Raw genomic sequence first — 26752 nt, forward strand, 5'->3', positions numbered from 1 at the left:
AATGAGCACAAAAGTCCAGAGTCCGATCTATCTCGAAGCGTTGAAGTTGGAGAGCTCCATGAGCTCTCTCTACGCTGCGAGAGGCGAGCTCTCCACAGAAGCGGTCTCCAGCTCCGGATTTCAGTGGCACGCTCCGGAGCGTGTCAGAGCTCGAGAGGCTATGGCACTCCCTTGGTGTCCGAATCGGCTTTCACAGTTCCAATGAGTCGATCGCCTTCTGTCGACCCTCCCATCGAAGCCGACAACGATCTCCGTCCCCTCGCGTAGATCCGATCAAGGAGAGACACGAGACTCACTCAGTATTGGCGATCGATGAATACGCGTCGGTGTTTCCGAAAAGTGTCAGGTAGATGCTTCAACCGATGGATGGAGAATCGCTCCGGGACTCGCAAGACATGTCTGCGCTTAGGTGCAATTAGTAAATGTGGAGGAAGCTGAATTCGCTCTGCGCTCTTGCTCAATGATCCTGAGATGGTGCTCCTCGCTCGCAGGAGGCGGAGCGTTTCTATGAGCGCGGCATCTTCGTAAGCGGACTCTACCCGAGCACGAGGTCGGCTGCTATCGGGGACGCTGATCCGGTATTGGTGAGTCGGAGGAGGATGATCCATCTCGACCGATGTGTTGCAGTCCGATTTTGATGAGAAAGGCGAACTCTGATTGAAAAAACGCAGCGACTCGACTCTTAGGCGAACCAGAGGCAGGAACTTCAAGAGACCATGACTCTATGAATGTCTTATTGAAATTTGGAATATTCTCCTTCACAATCGGTCTTATTCAATGGGCACAGAGCTCTGAGGAGCTGAAGAAGACTCGGCTTCTCATGACACCCGGTCCCACGCTATTCTCACAGAAAGCTGTACTAGATCCTGGGAGACGACTCATCTCAGTATTCGAATATTCCATTTTCATTCAGCGGACCCCGACAGTGGGCGCTAGAATGACACCCCAATCCGGAGCTGCTCTGGTCTCTTATAAGCCCGAGATATACATGAAACCTCTCTCCATCTTGAGGAATACGAGGGAGTTTATTCACATTTTATGCCGGTCAGTATGAAGCCGCTTGCCCCTTGCATATTAATCACAGGATGCGTGCGATTCTCTAATACCTGGTATCCTCTGATCCAGCTTTCGCTCACTTTGAGCATGACACATCCCCCCTTCGACTTCAAGGTGTCATAAAGATTCGTTATAACTCCGAGGTGAGGTGAAAACACAACGAAAGTGCCGGATAGCCTGAGGAATTTCAATAAGAGCACACAAGGCTCAACAATATCGCCTCTGCAGTTCATGATGAGACCGGCGAAATCTCTTTGTTGTAGCAAGCTCAGCGCTTCCATGTTTTTCTGGAATTTCGTTACTCGTCTGTCGTTCATTGGATCTTCTGGACAATCTTCTCTGAGTTTCAAGCCCGATGCTAGTTTCTCGACGAGGTGATAGTCCACACTCAGCAATCGCGTCGAATCTGAAATAGTTCCATGGGAAATTCAATGGGGTTCGTCCACAGTCAGCTTTCACGATTTCATTCCCAATGAAACGATATTAGATAATTCGTCCTTCCCATTGCTGCCGACTCATCAGTTCTCGACGAGGGGCGAAACACTCAGCTTGAGTCTCTCTCCGCCCCGCAATAATCAGAGCATACTTTCTGAGCGAAGGCCGTGAGCCTCGAGCATTCCTCTTCGGCTGCGGACGTTCGAATGGGGGGGGAAATCGCGAAAACTCACCTAAACCGATGGCTTGGACAGCTTGGCGGGTCGAACTCTGATAACCCATATAATCCAGAACCTGAATCACCTGGCCTTCAGCGCAGTGTTGGAGTACTCCTGCGGTCAATAGCCCGAGAAAAGAGTCCATCACAATGTATTTCCCCTGGAAGCAGAATGCAAGATCATCAGTCGAGTTTCGAAATGATTATCATCCAATATGTTTGCGCCGATGGTCTACAGGGAGCGGAGACTACGATCTTTGGGAATCCAGAAGCTGGAATAAGCCTTGCTTCAATAATGATGATCAGAGTCATTTAGTTCATCGAGGTGCTGGAGACGGAGGGCTTCCTCGGAAATCCATTTTACCTTTCCTAGGATATTAGCGCTCGCAAGGACGGACGCGAGGCTATCCGGGCGGAGCATCCCGACCTTGAGCGGATTTTGACTCCAGTACAGCTCAGACAGCAACCGCACTGTGGGTCGACACGCCTGCAAAGGGGAATATGGTCTGGGGTCAACGTCTGCAAGCCTCGGATAGAATGCAACGAAGTCGAGAACTTGCTGCAATGACGACGAACTCAGCGAGAATTCACCTGGAAAAAGCTGTCATATTTCTTGAGCTTCTTCTGGAGATATTTCTGTTGTGAATAGTTCGTCTTGTCCGAGAATGTGTCGGAGTTCTCAACCAACGATCGCACTATGTCGACAGAGCTTGCTCCGTCCTGTTTGAGCTTCGTGATCTCTTCTCGCGTCAATTTCTGGGATCGATTCTCGTCCAGTATATCGCGGTTATCTTGTCCGGAAGTGCTGCTCCCCACCTGCAGACATGTTTCCATTAGTCGCTTGCCAGTGAAAAGAGAGAGTTCCTACTCGAAGTAGTCTCCGTGATTGAGCATGTACATCGATTGGTAAGCAGAAGGGGTCCTTAGCGGAAGCTCCCGAGTGAATTTCTTGTCTTGCTTTGTTCTACACCACCTTCTCCGAAGCATTGAAGATGTGATCGACGTAGTCCTGTCGTGGAACGACGCTCAGCGTGGCTTCACCTTTCTTTCCACAAGTGATGGCGAATACCTGGGATTCGAAGCGAGAGCGGTTAGTAAGACTCGTCCAGATGGGAAGGCGTATTGGAAGTTTGACGATAGGACGTTCTCTTCCGGGATGATCGTGACACCCGTCGGAGACCGTGTGCCGGGACGTATTTAGATGGGTCTGGTTTCCCTCCCTAAGATTTACCTGTCCCCAAGGGTGACCGATTATGTCTTGACAGTTGAATTTTCGCTTTTCCACGTAAACTGCTCCTTTATTGAGTTGCACAAGCCGGGCAGCTTTCCCGGTTTTAAGAATCGCGAAATCATTCTCTTTGATCAAGGATTCGGCCGTCATATTGGAGAAGCTTGATTGAATTTCCGTTGAGACACCAGTTTCCGCTCCTCGAGCGCTGCGGTATTGATCGTCACGAGTCGAAAATTGACAACAGATTAACTGGAGGTATCCTCGGTGGCCCACCCTTCTGATACACCCAGAGAAGCACATGGACTTGTTTTGCCGGATGGATGCATTTCGGATGCCAGAGCGGCGGCGCGCCGGTCCTCGCGCGGAAACCGACGCGACGCAGGAATCAATACGTCAGTTATGAGTGAGACGTCATAGCCGCATGAGTCAAACCGTGCTGCGCGGCGTTCTGAATTTAAAATTCGGAAGTCGATGCGAGAAGCGTAACGCATCGCGGAGAGACTCGTGCCGTGCAGATTCCGATGCTCGATTCCGGGACATGCTACGGAGCGCTAGCGACCACCAGTGGGGTTCATGCTCATCATCTAGGTCATATGGAGGAGTGTAGGAGCAGAAATGCCCTACCGCCCCAAGAGTATATATTCGCTTCGATAGAAAACCTCCCAAATTCCGAAGGCATCTCTCTCACGGGCCGGACGCGATGATTGTATAGAAGGTATGGGCAACGTCTCGTGACTCGTGACCTCTCGCGAAGCACCAACAGGACGAACACGATTCTCTCTGAGATCGCCTTTTCCGACCTACACTTGTCGAAATTCGATGGTAAATCAATGAAGAAGCAGGGATGGGTAGCGCAAGACTCCATAAAATTTATCTATCTCGATTCGTAATTTCTCAGGAAGAAAAATCGGTTCATCTCTTCACGTCGCGCTCCCTTAGGCATTTTTCTGTCGATAAGAAGAAGCGCCCCGGAACGTTCCAAAACTAAAAGAACGAGGGGCTATACCGAAATTCCGCGAGCTTTTGATCGACGATTCGTTCGGTAACAGATCTCACAAAATGTTAAATCTTTAAGAAGTCCCCGCTTAGTGCGGGAACTGGCCTAAATAACAGCCGAAAGGCCATCCACAATTGGAAGCTCCAGGTCAGAATGATTAGGGATCCAGATGCGCAAAATGGTGCTCCGGTTCCAATTCGCACCATCGGACACCACGATACATGTCAACACGGAATTCGTATCTATCGCGAGGTGCAGTTTTCCACAAGCGGCGCTCAGCCTGCCACGACATTGATCCACGTTGATCTACGTTGACCGCGAATGTGCTCCGTGGGAGTCGGTAGCCTCGAATGTATCGTCTAATTCGCCGGAGGTTCGAATCCCTCACCCCGTCTCACCGTCACCCTAAAACAACTTCATCGTGAATGATTTCTCTCCGTCTGAAACATCGAGGACGCAACCGATAAGCGGTCATTGAAATCTCCGCTCCAGGGTCGGGTCCACGTCCAGCCGCCTTTCGGTTCTTCAGATCTGCCAGCTGAACAAAACATAAATTAACAGAAGGAGCCCTGAAATTTCGCGGCAAAATCAGGAGGTAGTTGCCGTAACGTCTCTTCCGAGCTCCCCCCTCGTCGTAGGTGTCTACTTCGAGGACCAATCAAAATTAAATTAAACAGCAATGCTGGCTTTCGAGCACTCTGAACATCATCAAACTCGTTGATTCCCCGTGGGATTGCTGCTCCAACACCTTAGGCCACCACATTGCTCAACTTGATCTCTCGGAAGGTTCTCAGCCATTCATCCCGCTTCTCTCGGTTGTCTGCGATCAATACCTGGAATCGAAGGGGGGGCAATGTTTTTTCGGAGAGAATCAATCTCGCGCGAAATGTTGACTATGAGCAATGACGCGTATTCTCTCGGCTCAAAAAGTACGGCCTGGCTGGAAACGGCAACTGACCTTCCTGAAGCCGATGCCGAGCACGTGCAGGGTACGCTCATCATCCCCTTCTTCAAGATCGACAAGAGCTGTCTGCTTGAATTCGGTTTTCCCCCTTGCGAACATCCATCTTGGTATGGTCCGAACGACAACGAGTGATTCGCTCTGGGTTACAAGAAGTTTCGATTGTTTTCTGTCTCGATATGAGCTCTTGGGATTTATCATCATCACTCGCTGTGAAGAAATCGAGATTTGATCTGGCTGGAGATCTCACCATATAGAGCTCAGCGAGGTTCGCGTCCGCGGAATCCCAGGAAGGCATCCTCATTCTGCTCTGTTCGAGGATAACTTCGTCGCTCCTTTCGATCTCGGCGTAGATCGTCGAGGCGTCCAGCCCCTGGGGAAAGAGCAAAGGAGTTTCAATGCCGTTAATGACGTTCGGTAGGCATTTCCTCGTGGTTGTGGACCGAATTCCGAAGGAGCCTGAGGCTTTTGAGTTGCAACGGAAATAATTTTCCGCACTCATTAAAATTTCGCGAATTACTCCGCTCGTTCCGAGAGAAGCTCGCTTCGCCTCACTGTCCTATAAACTGTGGAAGTATTCGAACCTTAATCGAGGTTAGCTGCGGATGTTCGTGATCCAGCCACCTTATCAAGTCCACGAATCGCTTGTAGGCGCGACAAGAAACAATTTCGCCGTATTTCTCAAGGATGTGCTGGATATTGAACAGATGATCTTTGACAATATTAGGGTAGGTGAATACATTCACATAATTCTTGGCATCGTTCGGGTTAGGACCCTGGAAATGATTCTGCTTGAGAATTCAAGGTGAGGCCAGGAGAAGTTTGAGGGCCTCCACTCAATCGGAGGGCTCCGAATGGATCAGTCATTTTCCGTGATATGTCCTCCTAACGGCATGGGAGATATCAAGAAGTTTTCTTACAAAGACATCCCGGTTGTGGTATTCCAAGATTTCGAGAATGCCGCGCTGACTTTTCCAAGTGGCGCAGACCTGGGAAGCCGAAACCGCGTCCTTCAAGACACCGTGATACAGGATTTTCATCCTAGTTGTGTTCCACACAGAGCTCAAGAGATCAGAGGTCTGATCGTGACATCGGGCAGCTTCGCTCAGGAGCGATTCAAGCCGGTCGCGTGCATTGTCGTTCTCAATTCGGATGCATTCCAATTGGTCAGCCATCGTTGTCTCCGCCGTGTCATCAAGCGTCCGCTCTATGACCAGGAGTCGATTCCCGTACGTTTCCAGAACGTCCACGACCTCGGTCTCTAGAGTGGCCTTCCTCGCGGTATCAATGGGGTGCATCTTGTGACTCACTCTGGAACACGCGGAAGGGGGGGACGTCAATAAATAAGGGATCACTTCCGGGAGGGGAAAATTCCGAATTCGTAGAATGAGGAAGCAAGTTCCTCGCACGGGACCTTGATCGTATCCAGGATGACCATGCAAATTATTTCGTCGAATCAACAGCTCTACTCGCTTCCTTCGATGAGCAGCTGTCGCCAATGTTATCGAGAATCCCCTTCGAGCTCCGGCCATTCTCAAGCTCTGGATCAGTATTCAGAAAGAGATGCCCTCCCCCGACTCGCCGTAAACAGCTTCCCCCCCTGCGTCCTTCCAACGCGCCTAGGTGCCGAGTGCTCGGAACGGCTTTCCTACCCTTCACTTGCCTGAAACTCCGCGCATTCGCTGCGGATACACCGGAATGTCCCTCCTTTTCTCTGGATCTAGAGAAGACGATTCAGAGCACTGCTTTCGGACTGCGTCTCCGGACAAATATTCCTTAACATTTTATAACAATGTTCACGTCATCGCCTCGCACGTGCAGACGTGCTATATTTCACTGATCCCTGTACTGCACGAGATCCAGGCGCAAGTCTCGACTCGGCGGAGAGTCGCGAAAGGATACTCGCGCTTTCCATCAGCCAAACGTGAACATGGAACGGGGGGAGCCAGTCTCTATCAGACTTCGATTCTGTTTTCCCTTGGATGCCGTGTGCCCAATCCACCGAAAAAGAGAACCTCACACGGAACCCAGGGTAGTCTTCGATTCTGGATTTTCTCGCGAGGGTTCCACAGATGGAAGGCCGTACTTCCCTCAATGGAAAAGTTCCCCCATCTCTCTCTGAGCTCCGGGACAGTGCTCTCCTTTAGGATAGTTTCCTTTCAGTTTTTTCCCTAGTGCTCGGTCGCCTGTTGTTGTCCCAGACTGCTCATTCATCCCGCTCAATCCTCGACGGGCGTGTGCGCATACTTCGAGCATCATATGCAGGTCTCGCTGTGATTCCGCGTCCGCCGTTAAGGAATACCCGAGCTATCTGCCAAAGGATTGTTTGATGCGGGAAGGGCTGCTACTAGAAGGAGCCATCACTGATGGGCTGATTAGTAGTCACGCAGAAGAGTGACTGAGATCATGAGCTGAATCTCCCGCAGGGCTCTTGGCTTGGGTGGGATGAGTATGCGGGAATCCACGACCCCTGATCCCTCATTGAGCTGCGTGAATGATTTTTCTTGCCAAGCTCGCACACTCGAGAACGACGGGAAGAGTCTCATCAATGACCACACCCAACAGGGACCGCACAAGGGAACTCTTCGCTTCAGGCAGCTGAGTTCGGGATATCCTGTGCGATTCCAAAGCGAAAAGCTTCGAGATCTCATCAGGCTTCCCAACCACTGTCGGCTTCCCAGCTCTCCGAGATAAATTTTTCATTCGGGTCATGCAAAGGCTTTAGAGGGGTGCTACATTGCTAACCCTCCGGTAGGGAGATGGAACGAGTTCGCTTTGGTGGAAACTGCGGTTCTTCGCTGCGAGCTTCCACCCAACCCAGCAGAGTCAACAATTTCCATTACGATTGAGCATCGAGGCATTCTGGTTCGCAGGTTGGAAGGGTTCGCAGATCGTGAGTTGGCACTTCTGGAGCACACCACAGTTGAATAAGAACAGCGGGAGTTGATCGAGTTAATATGACTGAATCCACATAGTATTTTATTGAGGGAATACCGGTCTCTTATATCCAGGACAAGAGAAATAAGTCATAAGTCTGTATTTTCTGTATAATCAATAAAACCACGTGTTTCCCTATTTGGAATCATTTGAAGGAGGTCGCCCCAGTGGCCTGTTATACAGCCTATATAGGCTAAAAACGGAAAGATTAGAGTGGGGAACAATCCTTCGATAGAAAATCACCCATAATTTTCATCATTCTCTCCCTTTTTCAACTCTTCCATGAACTCGAGACTTAATTCAATCTTCTTATCTGGGATGACTATGAAAAGTTAGATCATAGGACATTATTGGCGCCACATAACTTCCGGGGAGCATAGAAAAGAGAAGCCCCAGAGGAGTTTCTTCGCGTTTGCCACGATAAGTCCGATCATCGTCGTGCACCGATCTTCGTCGATACCTCGAAACTGCTTAACGGTAGCTCAGAACTCAACGTGAGTTCCTAGCTTAAAATCAGAAAAAGTATCAGATCAGATCGGGATTACTGTGTTCGAACTAAGTATCTGACAGCTATCGAGGAAACAGCTGATTTTTCCTGAATGACAGGTCAAATTAAGGAAGTAAAAGATTGAACCGCGGGACACCAATAAACCATCCATCCATCCACGATGAGTGACCGTTCGCTGCTGCCCAGAAATTCCGTCGATAATGACGCTGATGATAGCGGTGACTTAGTCGCACGAGACATCTTCTGTATCCCTTTCTTATATTTTGGAATAGAAGCTTATACCGACTTGTCAATTTGATTAGCGGATCAAGGTTCCCCTCGGCGGCTGCAAACAAAAACTCAATGGCTCGAACAGCAAAAGCAACTCTGGCAGCTGGCGGAAGATCGTCAGGATGGGTCAAGAAGTTATCGACGTAGTGACACCGAGCCGCCGACAATTAGAGCCGATCAGGGGATCGTTCTTGCCCCTCCGTCGCCGCCCATGACTCCGCTTTGTTAGCGGGATGTGAATTCGTTCGAGGCAAGCCCAACCCCTGAAAGTTCGAGCTACACGATATCACTCCCGATAATGGATACGGCCACCCCAACTCGGTTAAGGTTTTTCCAATTCGATGGAATTCATCTGTCAGGGGTGATGCTCAATGCATTTGTGTTTTTAGTAGTCGTCGGGTGTAACTTTTACGCCGTTCAGTATCTCGTTGCGGGAGACGCTCGAAGGAGCCTCGATAAAACCTCGTATTTCCCTAATTGGAATAATTCGAAGAAGGTCGCGTTGGTGGGTTTCAATACAGCGGCGTGCCATGTAGGTTCATAGGCTAAGCATGAAAAGATCAGAGTGGGAAACAATCCTTGAATAGAAAATCACCCAGAATTTTCATCACATCGGATGCTACCTCCCTCCCGGCATATCTGATGTGAGGCGAGAACAAGTTCTCAGATACTCGACACTCATACCCCATCGCCGATGATTCCAGCGGGTCGTACTCGAGCGTCGTACGAACAGATTTCGGGTGAAGGTTAAACCAAAATGATTATCACTTATCGGAGCAGGTCCTCCACGTCGCGTAGCATCGACGCCGATGCTAAATCGGAGGTAAAGTCTCCAGAGCAAGGTACTTATGTGCTCCCGCCTGGCTACCTATGGGGCCCGATCAGAATATCTCTGGGATTCGCAAGGGAGCCCAAACAGAGCAGAGGAAGAGCACGGATCTCTTCGGGGCGTGCGGCTCGTCTCCGAATACGCATAAATCAATGTTCAATCCATCGAGGCACAGCATGCAATCTGTGATGAGTCTCTGGCTTTTCTGAGGTCTGGCTTCGCATAGGAACGGAAGTGAAGACGTACAACTTTCCTCACACCATGGTTCCCGACACACGGCAGCGCTGAGTGAGGACTCGGAGTAGCTGTGGATTCCGACTGCGATCAGGAGCTCATAGAATATACATGTGTACTCGAGTACTCAGGCTCGGTCGACTTCATTAAGGTATGGGGTTCCAGGAGCCGAGTTAGTTTGCTCTCTGGGGGCCGCTATACTCAATCCGACATTCAGAGCGAGCATTGTTTGCCGAGATTTTCTCGCCAGAGCCACAGAATCCTCACGGAGGGTACTGCTCGACTCTTGGAGTTCCGCCCATAACTCATATCTGGTGTTATTCTGTGTTATTCACTTGCTGTCCGCGCCTAATTACCCTTGAATGAGCGACGCGAGAAATATTCGAAAGGATCCACAGGAGTTGAGCGCAAGCCCACAATCCATTATGAATTGCAACTCGGAGACCACCTACGACTACAGGCTGGAGAAATCCGGATGACGCTCGCTCCGGCAGCATTCGTTTTTGTCCGCGACGTAGTGACGCGACCATCCAAATATATTTTTGCCTCCGTCGGCAAATCCGTCGTGGTATAGTCATGCATTATATCACTGATGGAAAGCGCGAGGAACAAGATCATTCGGAAAGAATCCATGTTCGCTAACGGAGACCGACAGCAAGCCAGAGGAAGCATTGTCAGCGATACATCCTCCTGCGCGCTCTAGATTTGGGCATCGGGCGACTATCCATGTCGTGGTCATCTTCAGTTCCGGAGTTGAAGATGCACCATTCGCTCCCTCCCCGACCGAGGCTCTTATCGATGTATATTATTTGATATTATTTAATCTTATCGACACCTTGCATTCCAGCGGAGATGTACTGGACGTCGATCCTCCCCCGGGTATGAAATTGAGGCTGTTTCGATGACCGCTCGGGAATGAATCCCTCGCCAGGAGAGATGTACCGCAAGTTTGCCCTAGCGGAATCTGGGCCCGCAAATCTTGAAAGTCAACAGTCGTCGCGTGAACTGCAGGGCTCCCGATAGCTGACAGCTCAGGACTGTGCAGGAGAGATCCCCTTCCGTCGGACGGTACATGTCAGCTTCACGCTTGACTTGTCGTGTTGAGCACGTATTCGCTCCGCATTGGATGAGGTGCAGCGCTGCAGAGCTAACCGGAATCCTTTACGTGCTGTCAACTCGTTCGTTCACCCGTCTGTCAGACGCTCCGCCGCGCAGCTCTGGTGTGTCGTCTTTTCACTTATACGCAAATAAGTCCGCCTTCCTGTACTACATAACATCCTGGATCCAATTTCTACGGCCAAACGCGGCTCCTCTCCTGGGCGGAGGGCAAGAATGCAAATCACGCCCCGGTTATCCAGGAATAAGCACATCTTACCTTCACTCAACTCCCTTTCTGGAGCGAGCGAACTTTCTGTCGACTCCTCCTTATTTTAGAGCTGAAATTTGCTCTTCGAACGACGATCAAGACTCGTTTCGGCTGAATAACTCGGAATCGCCTACTCTGATGAAGTCTTTGCCCCAAGACCCGTTTGGACCATTCACTAGTTTTGCGACCGATTCAGGACTGATGAGCCTGATCACTCCTTCAGACGCGAGGCTCGAATTTCCCGAATCGCGTGCGGGTTCATGCGTAGGTCGTCTGAGATTGGGAATCGATAAGCATCCGCCTCGGAGGCGGCAGAACTCGAGATAGGGTTCAGCCCGCCGAGGGTAATCATTTATTTCCGAACTTTGCCCCTCATTACATACGCGAACGGTGTCTTAGCGGGACTAATTTACATCAGATAGCTTATTCCCCCGCAGTCTGTCCGACATACTGACATGGTGCACAAATTGATCGGCGTCTCTCTGTCGGCCGCAATCGATACCCGCCTCCTTTGTACGACTATATCTGCAGGAGGCGGTTGCGAAAACCTTTTGCTCTGCTTCCCGCTCGTTCCGCAGCGAGACATCCGAGTCGAGGCCGGTATCGTGTTCCTCTACGGAAGGTTTGAGGAATACCTGCATTGGGCTCCTTTACTCAACGCGTCCAATCCACACATTACTGAGTCCGCGAGCGGCAGGCTCACGGCCTTTGAAAGAGAGCTATAATTTGTTAGATCATATCCCCTTATGCGATGCACAGCGATGAAAACATGGTCACAGTGGTGTTGGTACGATTCGAATTCAACGCTTGTCGATGCTTGCGCAAATAGAGTTCAGGCTCTTAGACACTGAGAGCGTTGCACCATCGATAGCTGTGAGACGGCAAACAAACTTCGTCGAGGGTGTTAGTGAAACGAAGTGCCGAGGCCCGGAAAAGCAAGTTGGAGTCTCCTATTGACATCCAACGTGTTTTTAAATGAGCGCTCCACGGCCGGAGGTGTTCGCTCAGAGAATATTACCGCGAAAGCCTCCCATCCAGGAGGCGTTTCGGCTCTTGCGAAATATTCGTGAAATTTGTAGCGAGGCTCTCGAGGTGTACCTGTACGGGGCTTTTTTTGTCTTCGGCTCAGAGTGGACCGGAATACGGAACCCATTTGACGCCGCGCCGTTATGGAGCATAAGCCTCAGCTGCTCCATTTATGGAATCGAAGCAAGGTTCGAGTAGGAGCTGACTGGAAGCACCATGATTAAAAGGAGGAAAACTTGTTATGAGAAGAAGCCGACTGGAGGGCATCCCCTCCCTCCGCCCTCGAGTTCCATTCGAGACCAAGAGACGCCGGAACAGAGCGAACAGGTGCGATTCGATAGACTCTCTGTGGCAATTCCCGCGGATCTGCAGGCGAAAAATCGATCGCGTCCGACTTTTCAAAGCTGTAATTTGATGAGAGGAATATCGATGAATGCGCGGGTTACGCAGTTCGCGAGGGGCTGGAGGCTCGTTCGCGAAGGCGCTCTGTTGCTTAGGCTTCGATTTAAATCAAAAATTTTTGAGGCAACCTAATGCGCCTTGCTTTCATGATGGTCCGCAAATGAGTATCTTTGCTTCTCGTAAGCTCTTGGCCTACCAGAGAAAGATACGGAATGAGTTGGTCATTCCAAAATGCACTCATCCGCTAAGCACAAGCTGACTGACGCCATTGTCCCGTATTTCCCTTGTTAGGGCTCAGGACTTTCGAGAAACATGGGTATTCCTCTTCGCGAGCCTGGTAGCAGTAGGTATCGAATTTCAACCTGTAACTTGTGAGTCTGCTCCTCAGCTTCGGATCCTCGCTACAAGAACAGCCGATTTGTCGCTGGTGGAAAAGTCTTTGATTTCTCTGATAATTTGCTCTGAAACAGGGACCCCGTTCTCGAGGTCAGGCCTTCTTCGGGTCTCATGTATAACACTGTAGTGATCGGTCGGGTATAGCTTCATCCCGAGAGGGTTTGGTCCCTTGACATATTCGTATACTCTGACTCCACAAGCTCCGATAATCAGCTCGGTATCATTGTCCTGATTTCCGACTCAAGCCATGAGTGGGTGCGGAAATCGCCGCACAGACTCCACATGTGATCATGTGTCAAGATGGAGTTCACTTGCCAGAGACCTTCAGTGTTCCGAGGTTATCCACTCGTATCGATGCAATCCTGGACTAGAATTTCCACCGAGTGGCGAGGAAACTGCATATCCAGCCCTTTGCATGGAATTAGAGCGAGGCTAGAGAGAATCCGCGATATCGATGAGGGGGCCCCCACTGATCCGGCATCGGGGCTTCTCTGTTGATGAGAAAACTTTTTATTGTGCATAAAGGACGGATTGTTCGCTCGCTGCCGGTGGGCGGAGAGAAAACTACAGCCGAATGTTCCTGCACCCGTGCATGTAGGTCCCGGGGATGATTTATCGTTCTGTTGCCTAGGGCTTAGCGGAGTCGAGCCGTCTCTCGTCCGTACGATTGCCCCGGTATCCGCGCCGACTTCCGAAGCTTGCCGCCAGAAGGCTAAGCTGGAAACGCCGCCTTCCGCGGCCTGGGAGGGCACTTCAGAGGAGCGAATCTGCGGATGATTTGCCGACGAGGGCTAGCCTTCTGAAGGTTACGAGGTTATCCGGCACCGCTAGGAATCCTCTGCGAGGACGATAGAAGGATCCTTGAAAAATGACGCGACTCCATAGAATTCTCGGATCCAATACACGATGCCGTCGATTTTAGCGTTCGCTAGAGGTGTCTCGTCTGCGTCCCAAATGAGTAATCCACTCGTATACCGGCTCGACTTGACGCTGACCCCGGAGTCGCGAATCCCTCCTACTTTCCAAGGGATTCCTCGCGTGCGAGGACAGAGCGGACGTTTTCAATCAACTCCGGGGAATTAGTACTCGACGATGAAGGTTGCGACCTCTCATCTTAAGCTTGCGAGGGATACTGACTGAAATGAGGTACTAGAATCGATAACTAATGGCTCATCATTAGTCGATGTCAAAGGGTCGAACCTACGGATTGATAGGGAGTCGACATCCGGCGGACACGCAGCCGAGCCAAAGCAGCTCTTTGTGCACTGCTTCGCGGGGAGGGTTACCCTCGCGTCAGGCTGAAATTCTCCGTCGGAGAATCATTCCTATCGAGGTCGGATTATCATCATTCTCTAGGCTTCCTGAGGATTTCGCGAGCACCTTTCGTAACACCAGATTCCCCGGACGAGGCGCGGATCCATCCATGAGTGAGCGCTGGCGGTACGCGTCCGGAATACGTTCGCGCATAAATGACAGGAGCTCTGCCAAGAACTCTACCATAAAGTTCAGGGCGCATTAACGACCCACTCAGTCAGAATGATGAGATCAATTCCGGGAAGCCTCAAGTTTACGATCTCGGTCGCTCCGCTGGAAAGTCTGGGAATTTCCCGCAGGAAAGTGAGTTTCCTAGGATCAACGTCACAGGGAATATCACTCTACACTCTACTTTCTATAGACAAGTGCTTCGCGATATTTTTCGAAATGCATCAAAGAGTAGCAAAATTACTCCCGCGAGGTCTGTGTGACGACGTCAGAGTAGTGGTCGCAGGTTCGGGAAACTTCTTCGAATGGAATCGGAGAGTTCGCACAAACAACTATTGTATCCATTCAGGAGCACATGCCGAGCATCCGAACAGGCTCCAACGGAATGAGTTCGTACGCCTTTAGAGAAGAGCATGCGGCTCCATACGATGAGGGTTCGGACGACTGGCGCGTTCCGATGAAGGGTTCAGATTCGGGATCCCTTCATCGGAACGATCATCCCGCGACGCTTCTCGATGCAAGAAGCGGGGCTTTGCAATCCCTCTTCGTGGGGGGTCGCGCAGCGATCTTTCATGAATTTCGCGAGAGTTTGAGCACCCGAGTCTAATTCGCTCCAGAGAAGACCGATTTGCGAACAATTATCATTTCAGTACTCTCCGGAGTAATATAGGATGAGAGAGCGGCGGGTTCCGGGTACGTTCTGAACTGACCGGAAACACCAATAATTTGTGAACCGGAACGTATGATCTTCTGCGATCAACGATTACGAGCGACGATATGCAAAGACTCCTCTGAGAAGGTTTCCGAGAGAACCCGGAGGTCATCGACTCTGTGTGATGGCCGTAATGAAATTCCGCGATTCCTTCTGATGTCAGCCCTCAGGCTTGGGGGAGACCTTCGAAATCAATAGTTCGCATCAGCGGCCGGGGCAGCGAACCCTGCAATCGCTCCCAGCAGTTCCCTTGACCTTGTTATCCTCGCGCCAGTGGTTTCAGCGCGGGACTCTGATGGAATGATTGAGTTCGGCCATGTTCAGACTTATTCCTGACCATTATATGGGAAGAATCAAAAGAAGGATTCGACCTGTGGGTTAGATTGAAGAGCTTCATAGTGCCGCCGTCGCTGATACGAGCACTCCGGAAAGGAGCCTCGATAGTCGCTCCTCCTGACTTGAAGCCCAACGAGTTGGAAGGCGCTACTTCCTGCTCTGCAAGTTTCAATGACGCTTGGTATGTGAGATAGAATCGGTCTCGGGGAGATCGCTCGCTGCCTCGACTTCGGCTCTGTCAGACTGCTCGCTGGGAGGGGCACCGCTGACGACCTAACGGAAAGTATTCGGGGCATTTTGTTCCAGGGGGCCTTTTCGTCGGAACGCCGCGGAAAGCAAGAAACACATTCAATATAATTTGACGATTCCACCAATCTTACCTGACTCTGAAGAACGACCTCATCCTGAGTCCAACACTCCGGACATCAGCAGAATCATGACAGAACGAGACAGAGGTGTCGCCGAGGTCATTATTACCATTCCGCCTCGTTCCTGTGGGTCCGAATCTTTCGAAATCGCAAAGCTCCTTCTATGGAAGTCTGCTCTCAGGCTGAAGAGAATCTCCAATCGGAATCGGGAAATACGGTGGCGGCCGCAGAAGTATGCACTCATATAAGTCCACGTCGGATCGACGCCCGGCGAGGTCTCATCTCCTCGGGTCTGCGACGATGACGGTCCAGTCAGCGGAGACGGTCCCGCGCGGGATCCGAGAAGGATCAATCATCACCTGGAGTCATATGTCGAATAACTCGCCCCATTGTCTGGAAATCATTGCGAGAGCTCGGAATCTCCGGATTACTACGGTACATACATATGTAAATGACGTCGGCCCCAATCTTCTGAGGATTCGGCTTCTTTCTAAGGGAGAAAATGAGCCCGCGAACTTTCGGTCTCTCCCCTGTGTCCGAGGCAGGATGTCGGAATGATGGCAGGGAGATTGTCAGATGTGGCTATTTTTGAATTACCACTACTCAATATTCGACTGAGTTCAGTAGTCAGAATCATCAAATCCATTTGGAAACAAACTGCGAGTTCCGGAGAGCCACAGATGCCAGCCTTAATGCGTTCCGAAGCGATTCCGATGGAACACAGATCGAGCTCCATGTGGCCCAACTATGCTACGCCACGCGGAAAGTAAAAGTAGAAACAAATACCTACATCTGAGCGCGCATGTCGGAACGAAAGACATGAGGAGGGAGATCCTTCCCCACAAAGCTGATTATTGATCGTTCTCGGGCCCTCATTGTTCCTCGAGGATACACTTCAGCATACTCAGTCAGCTCAGATTCACAATCTCCAAGCCCTGGACCGGGATCCTGTTGAGCCCCATGTCTACGGTCGTCGCCGCGATGGTGAAAACTCAACGGCAGGTAGGACCTGTAGAAGATAACTAGTCCTCAGACTCCAAGGCGCGGAAAGTATGTCTCGGACGCGCCGCATATTCCGCTGACTCTCACATGATACTCTACCCGAGCTGATGCGAACCTGTCTGTCGCACGGATCGAGTAGTTTTCACTCCCCGATATCCCTAACATAGCCCTCCGAGCGCATTCCGGGAGTGAATTAGATGTTGGCTAGGACTCTTCCCGATGCTCATTGATTTCTCGGCAGAACCTGCTCGCTGGTACCCTCTCGACCTCCCGAGAGAGTCACATTTTTCGAGCCCGGAGGAATAATGAATCAGTGCAGCGTCAGCGGACCCTCTTTACAGGCGGTATCCGTGTCCGGGGAGAAACTCACTGATCGAGTCCGAATGTAGGTAATTTGTGACCATAGAAAGAGACTCTTCATCTCTTTCGGATTCCGCGCTTTCGAAACACGGCGATTCTCCGCGAGAGACCTATCATGAGATTGCGAGCTCATCGGAAAAGCGGACGGCGAGTCCCTGACGCGAGACCGAGAGATGGTCGAAGTCAGCCATTAGAGGTCGAGTTCAGAGGGTGGATTTCGCTCCGTGTGTATCATCGTCATCTTGGATGAATCATGACGAGTTGAAGTCTCGCCTCTCGAACTCTCGCTTGAATAACTAGCTCAAGATGTTAATTCCGGATGGGTCAGCCAAAGCAGAACATCAGCTCTACGAGGGCTGCCGGAACCCAGCCGGGAGTCCTGATTGACCAGCATTGGAGCCGTGGTGGCAAGCGCTCTCAATGAGCGTCAGGGGGAACATGATGGGAAAGCAGCTTGACACAACATCTCGACTCTTTCTCGACCTTTCTATCCTTCCGGCGAAGCTCTCCGGAAGAGAATCGTCTGATTTAATCGCTTGAGGCCCGACACCCTTCGAGTCGATACGGACACAGTACTAGCGAGTCGGCACGAATTCTCGGAGCGAAGCGGTCATTCGGAATTCTCTGTTTTTCGAGCGAAGTCGAGGAATATGCCCCTCCTCGCCGCTTTTCCTTTCGGGAATTTTATTCCTGAAGCGAAACCTTAGGATGCTGCCCCCGAGAGGCCAGAGAACGTGCCACCCGGGCCGCAACGCCACCCGCTCTCAACTTCTTACGCTACTGGTACCGGGATGCCGAACTAAAATCCCGATCAGGGGACATCATCGTTCGATTGAGTGCGTCACTCTGATGTCCTCGGGCGATGATCCCCGACGGAGTGCGGAAGACTTTTTGAAAGTTTCACCTCGGGTCTGTTTCGAACACCTCTCAACAGAGCTCTCGGTTGGAAAGACCACTGAATCAGGTTGAACCCGATGAAATTCAACGGATGTGCTGGATAAATGCTATCGGAACAAAGGGGCGCATGCCGACGAATCTCCGGGAGAGCGAGGAATCAGTCTCGATCCTCAGTTCGGGATGGTTCACGGGATTCGGTTCAGTAGAGCCGTCAAAACGGGGGGGAGTGCTCTACAACTCTGCATCGATCGACACGCGGAGCGAAATCGAAATCGTACCCCTTCGAATGCGAAAACCTCTAACGGATCGGGATCGGGAGGGGGATGCTCAAACTTCTGTTGAGATGTTTTATTTCAAGGAAAAGCTTTTAGTGTGCTGATTAAAGCTTCGAAATAAGTCCCCGCTCGGGTATATGATGCAAACGGTGTGCGTCCCGAAACATAGCCAAGTTTCACTATTCATACTCTATTGGTGGGTCTGTCGGCGCGTAGTCGAGATCCCGTCCTAACAGAAGATTCATGATGAAGTCCACGAGGCCCGGGCCATGAAAGTCCCCTGGTATTGAGTATCCGCGATTTGGTCGAGCCTGGTCCTGACGACCGCTGATTTCGGATCCGGTGTCCAAAAAGGCTCCCTGGACCATGACCATGGCGGTCGCAATCAGGAAGAGGACATAAACTGAAATAAAGGATTCCAGGGTGATCGAGCATGATTGTTGGTGAGCCGCGGATCCCGGTGGACTCCGAAACAGCGCATTAGCTCACGAGCTCATGAGCATCTGGAATGATCACTCACTGAGTTTCATGTTGTTGAGGAGTGTTGGAAGCGATGCCATCCCTTTGAAAGAGCACAGAATTTAGAGCCAACTCAGAAAGGCGGTTGAGACTGTCGAGCACACCGCTTTCGCAGTCTGAATTACTTCCTCGCTCATTTGCGACTGTCTTCGCAATTATGATTCTTAATAGGTAATCCAAGGTCCGAGATCGCACCACTTCCTGCACATTTGAGTCCATAATCGTGACCATAATTCTGGAAATGATACTCAGGGACCGGGCACAAATTACAAGTAGGCAAATTTATGAGAGAACCTTACTAGGAGCGTCGAGGAAATGAGTTCACGCTCCGAGGAATCTGCTCAAGAGGCATGCGTGGCTATATTCCAGCCTAATTACGCGGTCGTCGGATGCCCGACCGACCGCGCGCATGACTGTAACCTATGCCGAATGGCTCGGCAGAAATGAGAGAATAGACTAAAGAAGCTCACGGGAACCCAGCCTCAAGGATCAAAAGGTCTACATCCAAAGTATAGAACTTGAATGCGGGTTCGGAAGCTGAGGCCGATCAGCTTCCGAGGATTCTGCCATGATACCGGAGCAATACGTAACTCGAATTCTCGCGTATGAGGATGATCTAACCCTCATAGGCTCCATTTTGGGAGGAACCCCCCCCCCATGCGTGCAATAGGGGAGCTATTCGCCCCATTCGTTCCTCATACGCATGACTGTGAACGGTGGCAATCAAGATATCCACTCTCGAATGACCTCATCGCGACGCATCAGCAGGAGCTTTCCGGACAGGACGTCTGACAGATAATTCGCGGAACGTATCCCCAGGGTCGGAACTCGGAATCAATTAAGGAATCCCCACGCCCTCCCCCGATCGAGGATGGTCAGCAGGTATAATCAGGTACCTTTCCGAGGGCGAATCTTTCGTGAAGACTCGTGACCATAGTAGAAATTCGCAGGAGGCCCGGAGCGGCCACCACCAGAATAGGAATCACACATTGAGTATGGCTTTGTGCGGAACTTCTCGGAGATGAAGAGTGGAGGAAATGAGGAGAACCAATATCTCATGGAGGTTTCCTAGGAGAGAAGAGGTTTTCTTCCGGAACCACTCCTCCCCCAGCGGCGTTTGTTCTTTAGGAACGATCGATCCCGGGAAATTCCATCGCGAGAGTCGACCTCACACCGGACCAGGGAGCGAACTGGACTAACCGGGCTTCTAGACTCGCTTATCAGGGGAATGATGAGGAAGGCTTGGGAACTCTACGATAAGTCATCGACGAAGCTGGAAGAGCACGCCCTCGCTATCGGCGCTCTTTGTTCAGTGCGGTGAGTGGGGAAGTGTCGCCCGCGGCGCAGTAAGATGTTCGTATACGAGTGAGAACATGCAAGAATCTTAGGATAGATCAGGGAATCGTTGAAGGAACTCCGCGTAAAACCCGACGGGATCCTGGCACTGCTGCGGCTCCTAGGATTGCGCTTTGAGGGATTCTCGTATGATCAAGTCAGGCCATCCGTGATCGGCTCGCGAAGTATCGAGAAAAAGTCCCGGAACTAGCAGAAACTCTGCGCGATTCATCACACGAAAAGCGTCTAATGGAACGTATCTAGTACGGTTCATATCCGAACCATCAGCCGGAATGGACGAACCGACGTATGTGTTCCTTCTATCGAATTCGGTGTCTCCGAAATCCGAGCGTCTGTGTGATGACATGTCATTGGATGCTCAGCGGCATGCGGACAGGACATTGATCGCTGAAAAGCGACGGAAAGTGAGAGGGATCTCTCCGATGAAGTTGTCCTGTCCAATTCGAGTCTCCTTGTTCTTGTTCTGACAGCGGAGATTACTCTTTGTTTTATCTTGTACTCGTTTCATTCTCCCATTGTGTGGCGTTCGGATTTTTAATGATATTAAAAACACTCTCTCGTCTCCATTGATAGCTCACACCCGAGCCCGCCCCCGGAGGAACACGGAGGAGTGGGCGTTATCATTCTGCAGTATCAACCCAGCCGGGGTGACTAAAAGTAAGCCCTCGCGGCGCCTTCACGCTCCTCGCCAACCTAAAAATTATTAAAGTGAATCTCATCTTCCCCTTCACTGGCTGCTCATTGCTCCAATGAATAGACGAGTCGGGAGCCGCCCCGCGGCAGGGGCAACGGCTGCCGGGAGACTGGCTCTGCGACGATTGTGTGATGGAAGCGGAAAAAGGAGGCTACAATCAGGCTTCGCGTCAGATCGACTGCAGCAGCTCCGAAGAAGTGGAAGGAACACCCGAGGCCTCACACCGAGCTCGATGCGAACTAATTTCCGACGGAAGAGATTCAAAACCTCATGACCGAGCAGCAGACCCTTCGTCAAGCTCCTTCATCTGCAAAAGAGCAGACCTCCACTGACTCATTTCTACAACAGCGGAAACCGTCGAGTCCTAGTAACTTCGGTGGTGTCCTTCACATATAATGTTTCAGGAACCCCGGAGTAAGACATATGATCGGGGATATTGCGTCTCCTGGAGCTGCGAAAGAGCATGCTCCACGATTTTGTCGCATAAAATTTCTCGGTGAGGGCTGTTCGCGATTGCCGAAGCAGACGTGCGCACAACGTCGAAATTTCCGAACATGGCACAATCCACCCCTTAGCCTTCTCCGAGTAAAGAAATCGTTCAACGCAGATGGAACACCAAAACGGCAGTGCTCGGGGGCGCAGCGTCACCGAAGAGTGGAAACATACGGAGCCGGGACAAGTATCTTTTCCGAAATTCTCGCGTTCGATGTGACGGGATTCTCAGGCATTGTCTATCGAACCAGCTGGTGTCGAGGCTTCCGAAAATGGGATATTTCCCTCTCGGGCTGGCCGGACCACGAAGCACGGTACCAATAGTCTTTTACACCCAAATAGCAGATGGTCGGAGCCTTCGGTTTGTCTTGATACGAGAAGACTGGGCTCGCAAATCTCTCGCCGGACTGGGACTCTAGTGAAAGATTGCTAATTGTTATTTCAGCTCATTGGGCTGCAACGTTTGTTCGAAGAGCATGTAGCTGTGTGGAGCGCTCGCACCTCTTTTTTCACGATGAAGTCTCTCCCTTAGGCGCCTGATTGAGAGAATCCCTCGGAAGCAGAGAATCCCCCTCTAGCTGCCGCGGAAGACATCGCGTGGCGGAATTCAACAACCAACTCGAAGGATATAGAGAGACGTCGATCACCCGGCTCAGCGCCAAATTGGATCATGCAAATTCGCCAAGTTTAGACTTCCAAGACTCGGAAGACTTAGAGCGCTGACCAGACAGACACCACCGCGACTTCTCCAGCGACAAGTACGTCGACGACCGGGTCAAAGCAGCCGCATCCGTCTCCCATCGTGATCGGTTGGCTCGGAGCTCCGAACCGATAGGAACGCAGGACCTTTATTAGGACTCGCGATATTTAGTGCGCGTCCGCCCCACTGCCAATCCGGACTCGCATGTCCCCCTTTAGAACCGAAGCTTATTGTTGGTGGAAAAGGCATCGGATACGTCTCCCACAATGTCAACGGTGCCGAAAGCCCTCCGTGAGCGGATTCCTCATGATATGTGAAGTCTGGCGGCTCCAACTATTGCAAAGACCCGTTCCTCGACCAAGGCGCCTGGCCGACCGCGACCTCCAAATTCAATTGTGGAATCCTGAGACGAGAGGTTGTGTGTCGAGCAACCTCAATCACCAGATTTTTCTCTTGACTGCCGTTTGCTGACGCCACCACTGAGGCCGAGGCGTTTTACATGAGTAGCATCGAATTCGCATCAGTAGGTTTAGTTTGTTCACCCCGGTAAAATCCCGCTCAAGTCTGAGGTCCCCATGCCTCAGACGCTCGAAGGTTCGGCTTTCTGAGGTTTTCTCTTGCAGAATCGGACCCTCGCGCTTTCAGCTCCCAATGATGATCCTCAATAAGAATCGATCGCATACCCTCTCTCTCTCTCTCATCGACGCCGGAGGAAAACATGACAACAGCGCCGTTGGGAGCGCCGATGGGACTAAGGAGAGTTGATGTGGCTGATTAAGGTACACGAAGATTTTCCGCGAAATTACGCTGCGAATCCCTCTCCAGCACCTCATCCCCCAGTTTCGGAGAGAATCGTTCCATCTGGAGAAAAACCCTCCTCGTCTAATCTTACGCAACGCTCCCCATGAGATACCTCTGCCAGCTGTCGATATCGTGGCTTATATCACCTCTTCTCAGGCCAAGACTTCACGACCGAACCCAGGAGGCGCTTCCAGCAGCTGTCGTGCGAGGGCTCCCGCCACCGTACAGAGTCTGGCTCCAGGATGCAGCTGACCGGGGGATGCCTCTTAGCGACATTCCTTATGGATCATGAGTAGGGATGAAAATTTCCCGCGGTAATTCGTGGTCTCCATGGAAACTTTAAGAGGAGTAGCCGGAAACTTCCGCGAAAATTCGCGGAGAAACGGCGGTCCGCGAAAAATCTTCAGCCCTCATCATGAGCACTCGGCTTCCGAACTTTATCAGCAGAGGCGGCAATCAGCTCGATAGAGTAAGGAATCGATTCATCTGTTTTCAAAAAAAAATCACCAGCATTGTGATTATCGTGGCGGGCTCGCTCGACATGAGGAAGACACGAATTCTTTGATGCTCCGGGGACCGGACATGATAAGTTAGGAAAGTCCGCCGGCAAGCACGATGCTTATAAGAACAACTGGGGAAAAAATCCGATGATGGGTCGAAACACCGCGGCAGAAGGCAGAAAAGTTCCGTTCCTAGGAGCACCTCTTATTATCTGAATCGGATAACCCTGGTCGGAGGCTCAGCGGGGCTTAAATCCTATCAGAGCACGTGCGCCCTTTGATGGTTTCGGAAATCCTTCGAGAGACTCTTGAGTATCTTCCTTGGAGAGATAGATATTCCGCTCCAGCGGAATTCCCTCGCAGGGCCTCTTTCCAGCCATCTTTTCGGGAGCCCGGGAGAATGTTATGCGTTTTCCACTTCTCAATTAATCGCTACTCCTGCCACGTTGTGGAGCTTACACTAGAAGTAGATATTGGGTACGGATGCGTATAGGGCTAGGAAGAAAGCGTTGCTATTTGTTGCGAGCCAGGGATTGCTCTCTCATTTCCTTGAAAGCATGCGAACCTTCAAAGCGGCATCTGGACACGACACCCAGAAGTACCAAGTCCGTTTTTTTGTGAGTCGATTTCAAAGACTCAGTTTCCATCAGCTGATAACCGCTTCCCGCGCTTTGCTTGCGCTAAGGGCCTTGTTTCCCGGGAAACCACCGGAAGAGCTTTACTTGGGCAAAATATCGCTCGGCACGAGACTCTTATGCCGCACTGGAATTATCCTGCCGGTATATATTCCCCATTCAAGGAGCGTAATCCAGAGTTGCCCATCGGGGAGGCTCCTCCGATTACCGACATCTGTCGTCGGATTTCGAGATCCGGATCCGTCCCGCACGAATAGCGAGAGCGAAAGACCGCTTTCGGAATCGCGGCGAACTTCTCCCGGACACGTCGCGGCTAACTTCTCTCGGACACGTCGCCCCTTTTTAAAGTGAAGCGCTCAGGAAGATTCGCGGCCTTTTCCAATGAAGCGCGATTGATTGGACATCCTAGATTACAATTTAAACGGGAGCTGGCGAGAATGAGTGAAAACCGTTCGCGATGAGCTTTCCTTCGTACTTGAGGGCATGATACATCAAACCGACCATATGAAGGCGGGCTCCCGATTCCATTGGCACTGGCTACTGACGACGGTTCCAGAGTCGTCTACTGAACTCTGTCTGGGAGCTAGCGAGCCCCGTGCTGAATCATCGCCCGTGAGTCGTTAATCGGTACTGTGACGTGATTTCGTGGAAAGCAGCGAAAGAGAGCGAGGCGATCTGTCCATTGCGAATATCACAGATCCCTTTGCTGACCGCAAAGAGTTCGCCAAGCAATGCTCCGATACCTCGAAGAATGCGGGGTCGGATGATCTTACCGACTACGTTCTAGGCTTAGAGGGCTGGAAGCGAGGGGTCCTGGTCGACTGCGAAGAATTCACAACCCATCTCAGCCGACAGATTGAGGAATCAATCCGTCGATCTCTTCACACAATTCCGTTGACCAACTTCATCCTCCTGTCCCAGTGGGCTAGCGATGGCCGTGGGGGTCACACTTATTAGTTATGACTAAGTGAAGTCCAATGATCCTCTTCATAACAGGAGGAGCTCATTCATATTCTCGTTCGTTCTCATAGAGCTTCACGTCACGGGGACCGATCACAGTGCCCAGCGGCATGAGACTCCACTATGAGGAAAGGTACGTCTCTGTCGCCCACTAGTTTGCGTTCTACGATGAAATACGTAAGATCATCATAGAAGAGAATTTCGCAGTCAAATCTCACTCAGATGAACTTACTTATCAATTGTAGTGAACCACTCGTGCAGCAACGATTAGTCTGGACAATCTTCGACGGGTATCTCGTCACAACCTGACAGGCGTCAACTCTACAAGGGTTTGTTTCATCCTCAGTGCTACAACGAAACAGTCACCGGACGTCACTCTTTTCGCTCCAGATGTGAGAGGGAATTACAGCTCTGAACTGCACACGTTTAACGCTTTGATCCGGAGCTTGTAATTTTTTTAATTCTATCCGACAACACGGAGCTTCCGGCCGAAACAGTCACAACAGCTCAAAAAGCTGTTCGACTTGAATAGGTCGAGAGACATCTAGACGGCTCTCCGGGACGAATCCGTACCTGGTCTCCTGGTCGAAGGCCAAACAAGGCTAGGATCAGGCAACACGAATGATGGGCATGCGGCTAGGATATTCTTCGACAGCTCGGGAACGACGACAAGAATCACCGGAATCCACGAAAGTCTGATAATCGGTTTCAGATTCACCGAGGAGACACTCTCGGTGAAGAGCGAAATCGATACCAACAAATTCCAAGGGTTCGCTCTGAGACGAAGCAGCTCATCAGGCATCTCTACCCGTGGCTCCTGTCCTTATGCTTACAGAAGAAGCTCGAGGCGCAAAAAAGAAAGTCGGTAATCGCTTTCGCTTGAAACCTACGAGGAAGTATGAGCGAGTAAACTCGAACTACGGCTTATTGGCGATGCCCCTCCTTTCATCGGCCCTGTCGTTGATCGACTCCGGAAGTCCTCGCATAGTAGAAAGAACACTTTTCTCGGTTCGCGACTTACCAGCCACCAGAAAGCGATTTTGAATTCGTTGAATTGCTTCTGACGCTACGGACGCTTATGATGCGGGAAGCTTTCTGAGCTCACCGCTGCAGAAAGTGCGACGAAGTAGGAATGCCACCGGTCGTCCACCGGGGATGATCTAGTGCCTGGAAGTTAGGCGGAATAGAATCGGCGATATAAGCACCCAAGAGTATGCAAGTCAGGCATTCAAAAATAGGCAAAATAAGCACCTCGATTCGACGAAGATAGGCGAAACTGGCGAAATAGGCGGAGAGAGTGCTTGAGATAGGCGAAATAGGCGGAGAAGGTGCTTGAGATAGGCGAAATACGGATTGAGAAGGGAGAGATCGAAGAATATATCGAGAAGGAACACGCTCCTAAAATTGAGAAGTGGGCGTGGAAGAAGGAGAAGTAGAAGAATGCCAGCAGTTTTATGATTTGTGGTGGCGCGGAACGCTCAGAACTTTATTTGAGACAAAATCATGATTCATCGTTCGTGAGATTGCACATCGGTATTAAATGATACTTCAAATTTTCTAATGTCAGCGAATGACGGCGGTCCGAGAGAATCTCCTTGTATCGAGAAAAGGATCGCTCAACATCAACGCTCACCAAGGGAGCGTATTTATGAGGCGACAGATCTGCAACAGACAGCTCAGAAATTCCGTCGTCAACTTGCTCCCCTCGAAGCGCCTTCTCGATTTGAGTCAATCTGGCGAGGCCAGTATTCATCTGGATGACTCTCTCGATCTTGGCCCTCACCGAGGCGGCTTTCGG

General features: G+C 51.0%; 2 protein-coding genes and 1 long non-coding RNA gene across 3 annotated transcripts; all 3 read right to left on the reverse strand.

Moving 5' to 3' along the window:
• Positions 1 to 1010: 1010 nt before the first annotated feature.
• Positions 1011 to 3247, reverse strand: Trmt6 (tRNA methyltransferase 6 non-catalytic subunit). Its single transcript, XM_003743832.2, has 6 exons — positions 2940 to 3247; positions 2682 to 2777; positions 2300 to 2524; positions 2073 to 2195; positions 1725 to 1869; positions 1011 to 1462 (listed from the first exon to the last, which is right to left on the reverse strand). The coding sequence occupies exons 1-6, from the start codon at positions 3237 to 3239 to the stop codon at positions 1026 to 1028; spliced, it is 1326 nt and encodes a 441-aa protein (XP_003743880.1). The 5' UTR covers positions 3240 to 3247; the 3' UTR covers positions 1011 to 1025.
• A 544-nt stretch (positions 3248 to 3791) lies between these two features.
• Positions 3792 to 6697, reverse strand: LOC100902842 (uncharacterized). Its single transcript, XM_003743758.1, has 6 exons — positions 6561 to 6697; positions 5818 to 6208; positions 5482 to 5673; positions 5148 to 5270; positions 4895 to 5038; positions 3792 to 4769 (listed from the first exon to the last, which is right to left on the reverse strand). The coding sequence occupies exons 2-6, from the start codon at positions 6193 to 6195 to the stop codon at positions 4686 to 4688; spliced, it is 921 nt and encodes a 306-aa protein (XP_003743806.1). The 5' UTR covers positions 6196 to 6208; positions 6561 to 6697; the 3' UTR covers positions 3792 to 4685.
• Positions 6698 to 18355: 11658 nt separating this feature from the next.
• Positions 18356 to 26121, reverse strand: LOC100902991 (uncharacterized). The gene is made up of 3 exons (XR_145499.1): positions 25976 to 26121; positions 18818 to 18859; positions 18356 to 18700 (listed from the first exon to the last, which is right to left on the reverse strand). It is a non-coding gene; the product is annotated as an uncharacterized LOC100902991 (long non-coding RNA).
• Between the last annotated feature and the right edge of the window lie 631 nt (positions 26122 to 26752).

Source organism: Galendromus occidentalis, unplaced genomic scaffold (assembly GCF_000255335.2).
Source record: "Galendromus occidentalis unplaced genomic scaffold, Mocc_1.1 scf7180000077451, whole genome shotgun sequence".
Classification (NCBI taxonomy): domain Eukaryota; kingdom Metazoa; phylum Arthropoda; class Arachnida; order Mesostigmata; family Phytoseiidae; genus Galendromus; species Galendromus occidentalis.